General features: G+C 46.7%; 1 protein-coding gene across 1 annotated transcript; it reads left to right on the top strand.

Annotated features, from left to right (window-relative positions):
• The first annotated feature begins 5,563 nt into the window (after positions 1 to 5,563).
• On the top strand, positions 5,564 to 8,010 carry LOC138786777 (gastrula zinc finger protein XlCGF26.1-like). Its single transcript, XM_069963822.1, has 2 exons — positions 5,564 to 5,865; positions 6,821 to 8,010. The coding sequence occupies exons 1-2, from the start codon at positions 5,787 to 5,789 to the stop codon at positions 7,987 to 7,989; spliced, it is 1,248 nt and encodes a 415-aa protein (XP_069819923.1). The 5' UTR covers positions 5,564 to 5,786; the 3' UTR covers positions 7,990 to 8,010.
• Positions 8,011 to 8,517: the final 507 nt, after the last annotated feature.

The raw sequence follows: 8,517 nt of genomic DNA, 5'->3' as shown, positions 1-8,517 counted from the left end.
CAGAGAAAGGCTCACACACTTTTTTGTATCTTCAGCAGAAAGCAGCAGCTCAGAACTTGGGAAGGAGACTGAATGGAGTGTCCAGCAGGGGGCGCACTATTATTTTTATATATATATATATATATATATATATATATATATATATATATAGAAGTCAATGAGTACCATTGACTTCTATATATATATATATATATAGTGCGCCCCCTGCTGGACACTCTATGGAATCAATTGATGTGTATGTAAATGTAATATACAGTATGTTTTTGATTGAATACATTAATGGAATACATTGGGGAGCAAGTGTCCTTGCTCCCCAAAGTATTCCATAAATGTATTCAATCAGTACATTTGGTGGGCACCGAGCAGGGAGGGAGAGGGGTGCCTGTGCATCTACCTCCCCCTCCCTCCCTGCTCGGTGCTGGACATATATACACAGTACTACTACTCCCATCATCTGCTCATAGTAGTACCAGACCGCACACCCTCCTCCCCGCCGCCACCACCACATATGCACTGTACTACCCCTCCCATCATCTGCTCATAGGATGGGGGAGTAGTACCTGTGCTATCCCTATCACATCGCTTCCCGCGCCGCACAGCTGCTCATCACAAGGGCTTCATTATGCCCCCTCCTCCGCTCCCCCTCCTTCCAGCTTCCAATTTCTAACTATCCCGCCGCTCACTCACCACCGCCGCCGCTCTGCGCCCACGTTCCGCCTCCCGGTCCGCACTGAATGCCGGCCGCATCCACCCTCCCCCACCCCGCAGGGAGCACGGCGCTCCTGGTGCGTCCAGTCCCCGGCCGGCAGGCGGTATGTGGGAGCAGAGAGTGGCGGCGGCGGTGAGTGAGCGACGGTATAGTTAGAAATTGGAAGCTGGGAGGAGGAGGAGGGGGGGAGCGGAGGAGGGGGCATAATGAAGCCCTTATGATGAGCAGCTGTGCGGCGCGGGCTGCGGCGATGTAATGGGGATAGCACAGGTACTACTCCCCCATCATCTGCTTATACTATGAGCAGATGATGGGAGGAGGAGTACAGTGCAAATGTGGTGGTTGTGGTGGGGGCGGCGAGGAAGAGGGTGTGCGGTCTGTTTAATGATGGCCCTGGTACTACTACTCCCATCATCTGCTGATACTATGAGCAGATGATGGGAGTAGTAGTACTGTGTATATATGTCCAGCACCGAGCAGGGAGAGAGTGGGGAGGTAGGTGCACAGGCTCCTCTCTCCCTCCCTGCTCGGTGCCCTCCAAATGTACTGATTGAATACATTTATGGAATACTTTGGGGAGCAAGGACACTTGCTCCCCAATGTATTCCATAAATGTATTCAATCAAAAATGTACTGTATATTACATTTACATACACATCAATTGATTCCATAGAGTGTCCAGCAGGGGGCGCACTATATATAGAAGTCAATGGTACTCATTGACTTTTATATATATATATATATATATATATATATATATATATATATATATATATATATAGTGCGCCCCCTGCTGGACACTCCATTGGAATTACACCCTGGTTCGTGTATTTAAGAGAATTTAAAGATTTGATGATCTACTAAATTAAGGGAAATAGCCCTATATAACTTTCCATAAGTAATAACATATTAAAAAATACTTTTGGCCGAAGTTGTCCTTTAAGCAATATGATTGCTTACTTTTTCATAGATCTACTGTTTCTCGCCCCACCATGTTGGAACAACTGAGGTCTTATATCTGCTATCTGTACTATTGTAAAACTGAAAACATAGACTTATATAACTTATTTTATTTGACGGCTTTTAGAAAACCTCTTTTAAAAAAACTAAATGTGTTTAAAATTGATTTATTACTCTCCTTATAACGGTTTTATTTTTTTGTCTATGGGGCTGTGTGAGGTGCCATGATCTGTGCCATGATCTTGGTGCGTGATTACTATGGGTTTCTGAAGCTCATAGTTTGCCGGGATCAGGGTGTCTGAGGCCCAGCTTGGCCAGAAGCACGGATTGCTCCTCCGTGATGGCATCTTGGGAGGAATGGGGGGGGGGGGGGGGGGTGATCAGACTACTAGACCATCAGGTAATAGGTTTTAAACCCATTTAAATTCCGCTGTCAGTTTTGACATGGACATTTAAATGGTGAATTAGCCATGTGTGACAATTGGCCAGCGCCCGCTGATAGCAGTGAGGAGCGTCTTGCTACAAATTGGGGTGACGGCATGACCTTTCTCTATACCTCCTAACTTTATTTAACTACAGGAGTGTACATGCACCCCCCCCCCCCCCCCCCCCCAAACACACACAGTCTTTCCCCAGCGCTATGTGCACTGTGACTGGACCCGCTGAGGTAGTGACTGTATGTGATGTTACATTGTCTCATCTTCTCTCCACACATTACAGGATCCTCTACTGATAATTCTCCAGAGCGACCGATCAACCATGGAGAGAGACAGAGACAAGATGGCCGACAGGATAATAACCCTCACCCTACACATACTCTTCCTGCTTACTGGGGAGGTGAGGGATTCTGGGAGTGATGTCATCATGACATCATTCTTATCTATGGAATAACAGATGGATAGGACTGGGGAGGTGAGGGATTCTGGGAGTGATGTCATCATGACATCATTCTTATCTATGGAATAACAGATGGATAGGACTGGGGAGGTGAGGGATTCTGGGAGTGATGTCATCATGACATCATTCTTATCTATGGAATAACAGATGGATAGGACTGGAGAGGTGAGGGATTCTGGGAGTGATGTCATCATGACATCATTCTTATCTATGGAATAACAGATGGATAGGACTGGAGAGGTGAGGGATTCTGGGAGTGATGTCATCATGACATCATTCTTATCTATGCAATCAGGGCCGGCTCCAGGTTTTTGTGGGCCCTTGGGTGAGAGAGCCTCAGCGGGCCCCTTTGTATAGCACACCTCGGGGCACACCTACCAAATAAAGTTTGACAAAATATCGAAAAAAAACGTAATCCAGTAACTCACAGGTGACGTCTTCTTTGATCTGAGGCGATCGCTCTCCGTTTCCTCTCCATCTGGCCCAGACCTCCATGATGATTTCTTCCAGCTACAATTCATCTCTTCGGGACCTGTCAGACAAACATCTTAGGCTCCGCACTTTTCCAGCAACTTCCTTCCCTTTTTCCCACCCATAGGCTCCTATACAGTAGTAACTCCACTGCTTGGTGTCATGTGCAGTAAAGTAAGGAGGTTTGTGGGTCCTGTGCTGTGCCCCCCATATAGTAATAATGCCCTCTGTCCCCATAGTAATGCCCCCTGCTCTGTCCCCATAGTAATGCCCCCTGCTCTGCCCCATAGAAATGCCCCCTGATCTCCCTCAGCACAAGAAAATAAAAAAATAAAACATATTCACTAATCCGGGTGGGGGACGGGTCCTCTTCTCCCTTGTGTGCACCTTGTGGATCCACCAGCAGGCGTGATGACGTCATCGCTCTGCGCCTGTTGGTGAGATCGCATCCATGCTAGAATGGACTAGAATGGAGGTGCTAGAAGGAGGTCGTCCCCCTGGAGTCTGTATTCTAGCTTCTTCACCATAGAGCAGGCTAGAATGGAGTTACAATCAGGAGGCATTACATGAGGTATACCGGGGGGGGGGGGGGGGGGGGGGGGACTACAACTCCCAGCGTGTCCAGCCTGTTATTATGGGAGATCAGAGGACATTACAGGAGGAGATATAATAGGACTACAACTCCCAGCATGGCCAGCCTGTTATTATGGGATATCAGAGGACATTACAGGAGGAGATATAAGAGGACTACAACTCCCAGCGTGTCCAGCCTGTTATTATGGGATATCAGAGGACATTACAGGAGGAGATATAAGAGGACTACAACTCCCAGCGTGTCCAGCCTGTTATTATGGGATATCAGAGGACATTACAGGAGGAGATATAATAGGACTACAACTCCCAGCGTGTCCAGCCTGTTATTATGGGATATCAAAGGACATTACAGGAGGAGATTTAAGAGGGGTACTACAACTCCCAGCATGGACAGCCTGTTATTATGGGAGATCAGAGGCCATTACAGAAGGAGATATAAGAGAAGGACTAAAACTCACAGCATACCAGAGGGAAGGTATTAGTGAGCCCCGCCTCCTCATGTCACATGACAATGATCACAGGTCCTTCATCCATATGCAGCCTCTCCCGTTCTCAGCCCCGCCCCCTTATGACATCACCACAGGTCCTTCATCCATATGCAGCCTCTCCTGTTCTCAGTCCCGCCCCCTTATGACGTCACCACAGGTCCTTCCCCAGTGCAGCAAACAAGGCAGGTCTTCCCTAGCCCCTCCAGCCCTCCCCCGGGGGTCGGTGATGCGGCAGGCGTCTGTCTCACTGCTTGGGCAAGTGTCGGGGGCCCCTTGGGCGGCCGTGGGCCCCTGCACTTGCCCGAGTATGCCAGGTGCTGACGCCGGCCCTGTATGCAATAACAGATGGATAGGACTGGAGAGGTGAGGGATTCTGGGAGTGATGTCATCATGACATCATTCTTATCTATGGAATAACAGATGGATAGGACTGGAGAGGTGAGGGATTCTGGGAGTGATGTCATCATGACATCATTCTTATCTATGGAATAACAGATGGATAGGACTGGGGAGGTGAGGGATTCTGGGAGTGATGTCATCATGACATCATTCTTATCTATGGAATAACAGATGGATAGGACTGGAGAGGGGAGGGATTCTGGGAGTGATGTCATCATGACATCATTCTTATCTATGGAATAACAGATGGATAGGACTGGAGAGGTAAGGGATTCTGGGAATGGATGGAGTGATAGTAATGTGTCTCTCCATACACAGGATTACACAGTAGTGAAGAAGTCCTCTAGTGGGCGCTGTGGGGCCCCTGGGTGTGAAGGATGGGGAAGAACCCTGAGCCCAAACCCGGGGCCCCTGATACATGAGGAAATGGAGGAAGAGAAGATCCTAGAAGTCACCAACAAGATGGTGGAGCTGCTGAGTGGAGAGGTGAGACTGTGGCTGCTGGGAATGCTGGGACATTATACAGTAACACCACTGGAGGGGTGGGGGGGATGACTGTGTGACCATTGTGTGTGTCAGGTTCCTATAAGGTGTCAGGACGTGGCGGTCTATTTCTCCATGGAGGAGTGGGAGTATGTAGAAGGACACAAGGATCAGTACAAGGATGTGATGCTGGAGGATCAGCAGCCCCTCCCATCAGCAGGTAATAGACAGGACTATATACACACCTCCTCTCTGTATTATCTGGATGGAAAGAATGAATTCAGTCTCTGTATGTGTTCCCTCCAGTCAGATCCAGTAAGAGAACAGCACCAGAGAGATGTCCCCGTCCTCTTCTCCCACAGGATCAGGATCAGGTAGATGGAGATGTTCCCTATGATCTGTACATCCCACCTGACTTCTTCTACTGTCTGATGACTTTTACAATATTTCTCTCACATCTTATGAATCAGGGGGAAGATGGGAACAATATTAATGCTCCAGAGACAGATGACAGCAGTGATGAGCAGTATAAGAAGGACATCACTATTGTGAGAAATCTGAACTATATTAATGCTATAGAAATAAGGGCAGAAGAAGAAGAGACGGGTGTGAGTTGTGATGAGCAGTATAAGGAGGACATTGCTACAGGGAAAGAGATTATTCATTTTACTGCTGCAGACATACGGGTAAAAGAAGAAGAGGAGACATATTTGAGCAGTGATGAGCAGTATAAGGAGGACATCACTACAGCGAAGGATCTATACTTTTTTTATCCTACAAACAAGATGGTAAATAAGGAAGAAGAGACAGACATCTGGGGTTATGAGCAGTATATGGAGGACACCACTACAGGTAACCGCCCAGGTGAGTTGTGACCAGTAAATGCAGAGAACAGTCACACATTCTACTCACTCACTGGCTGTAACTATTCTGTGTGGAATTTTTTTGCAAAGTAGGAGTTGATGTAAAAAGCCAAAAATTGTTTAAAGAGGACCTGTCACCCCTCTGTGCCGGGGTGACAGGCTCTCGACCCCCGTTAGATCCCCCTATACATACCTCATTGCGCCGGGTCCCGCTTCCTGAGCTGGTCGAGTGACTGAGATTTCAGCGCCCGGAGCCCGGCGCGCGCGCACTTACACGAGAGTCAGATGCTCATAAAGAATGAATGGGGAGTCCGATGCTCTGTCATTCCCTATGGGCATCGGACTCTCCTGTGAGCGCGTGTGCTGGGCTTCGGGCGCTGAAATCTCAGTCACCCGACCGTCTCAGGAAGCGGGACCCGGCGCGATGAGGTAAGTATGGGGGGATCTAACGGGGGGTCGGGAGCCTGTCACCCCGGCACGGGGGGTGACAGGTTTCCTTTAAAGTCTTCTTAGTCTTAAGAAAGATTAGAGATGGGTCGGTAGTCAGCAGCACAGAATGGGGGGAGAGATGATTCCTCAGTAGTGAGGTTATACCAGAGCAGAGGAAAGGAGGAAGAGCTGAGGAAGATAGCAGGAGGCCAACAAAATGTGCTGGGAATGGAACGTTGTATCTTTACCACCTTCCAGTCTGAGGACGTTCTATGGAAGATATTTGTTACCCAGAGCAACGTCCAGAACAGAGCAGCAGCAGCTGAGGTGTCTGGTGTTGCTGTATAATAACCTTGTGGTGTCATCAATGCTGAGAAATCCCTGTGGATGAGAGGGGGGGGGGGGGGATGAGGAGGAATTCTGGGAAAGCTGCACTTAGAGATGTTCTATAAATAAGACGAGCGATATCTGCAGAAGCCGCACCGTTATATTACTCCTCACTAATAGAATGAGTTTCTTCTTGACAGCTGAGTGTACCCGGAGATCAGAGGGACATCAGATATCTCCAGATATTACAGCAGATGGTCAGATCACACAAGATACATATGAAGAACATTCTATTACCTCAGATCTACCCCCAGCCCCTCACAGCAAAGATCCGGCATCTCATCGTGTTATACAAGTCCCATCTACTGATCCATCACAGACTGTTATACAGAATAAAAGTCCCAGAAAGGATGGATACTTTCATGCAGAAAAGAAGCCATTTTCTTGTTCAGAATGTGGGAAGAGTTTTACTAAGGAATCATATCTTGTTAGACATCAAATATCTCACATAGAAGATAAGCCATTTAAATTTCCAGAAGGTGGGAAATGTTTTACCTACAAAAGAACACTTGTTAAACATCAAATTCACTCAGGGGAGAAGCCATTTTCATGTTCTGAATGTGGGAAAGCTTTTAAACAAAAATCAACTCTTGTTAATCATCAAAAAAATCACACAGGAGAGAGGCCATTTTTGTGTTCAGAATGTGGGAAATCTTTTGTAGTAAAATCATATCTTGTTCTGCATCAAAGAATTCACACAGGGGTGAAGCCATTTTCATGTTCTGAATGTGGGATATGTTTTACTCAAAAATCAAACCTTATTAAGCATCAAAAAATTCACACAGGGGAAAAGCCGTTTTCATGTTCAGAATGTGGGAAAGCTTTTCGCAAAAAATCGAATCTTGTTAACCATGAAAAAATTCATACAGGGGAGAAGCCTTTTTCATGTATAGAATGTGGAAAATGTTTTCGTATAAAATTACAACTTTTTCAACACCAGAGAGTTCACACAGGGGAAAAGCCATTTTCATGTTCAGAATGTGGGAAATGTTTTACTCAAAAATCAGCTGTTGTTCAGCATAAAAAAATTCATGCAGGGGTAAAGCCATTTTCTTGCTCAGAATGTGGGAAATGTTTTACTCAAAAAACAAATCTTGTTAAGCATCGAAAAATTCACGCAGGGGAGAAGCCATTTTCATGCTCAGACTGTGGGAAATGTTTTACTCAAAGAACAAGTCTTGTTAAGCATCAAAAAGCTCATATAGAGGAGAAGCAGTTTTCATGTTCAGAATGTGGGAATTGTTTTAAACTCAAATCAAATCTTGAAAGTCATCAGAGAATTCACATAGGGGAGAAGCCATGTATGTGAAGCCTTTGAGTAGGGATGGTCCGAACCTGCCGAGGTTCGGGTTCTTATGAACCCGAAAGCTCGGCAGCACATTCCCGCTGTCTGCCCGCTCCGTGGAGCGGGCGGATACAGTGGGAGGAACGCCTGGAAAACTGGGATACAGCCTATGGCTATGGCTGTATCCCAGTTTTCCAGGCGGTCCTCCCGCTGGATCCGCCCGCTCCACGGAGCGGGCAGACAGCGGGAATCATTACCGTGGGTTCGGGTTCGTACGAACCTGAACCGAACTCTGTTCGGACCATCCCTACCTTTGAGGAAAAAGTCATCACTAACAGAACATGAAAGAACTCACAAATGGAAAATGTAACATGTTATCAAAGAGCTCACACAGGACAGTCTCCTTATTTATGTCTTTTATCGATGGAAAACCGTAATTTCTCTAATAATCTCTATAGCCTATGGCTAAATTTATATCTCTCACATTATGTTATAACACATTGTATAGTAATACCGGAGTCGTGAAAAGCCGCTACTATAACTCACCAAACA

Source organism: Dendropsophus ebraccatus, chromosome 3 (assembly GCF_027789765.1).
Source record: "Dendropsophus ebraccatus isolate aDenEbr1 chromosome 3, aDenEbr1.pat, whole genome shotgun sequence".
Lineage (NCBI taxonomy): Eukaryota > Metazoa > Chordata > Amphibia > Anura > Hylidae > Dendropsophus > Dendropsophus ebraccatus.
This window is presented reverse-complemented; position numbering and strand designations above follow the sequence as displayed.

What these genes read in the sequence shown, in the direction of transcription:
- LOC138786777 (XM_069963822.1), top strand. Translation starts at nt 5,787, where the DNA reads ATGGTAAATAAGGAAGAAGAGACAGACATCTGGGGTTATGAGCAGTAT. An exon ending in CACTACAGGTAACCGCCCAG is followed by an intron (nt 5,866 to 6,820) that starts GTGAGTTGTGAC and finishes TCTTCTTGACAG; the next exon opens with CTGAGTGTACCCGGAGATCA.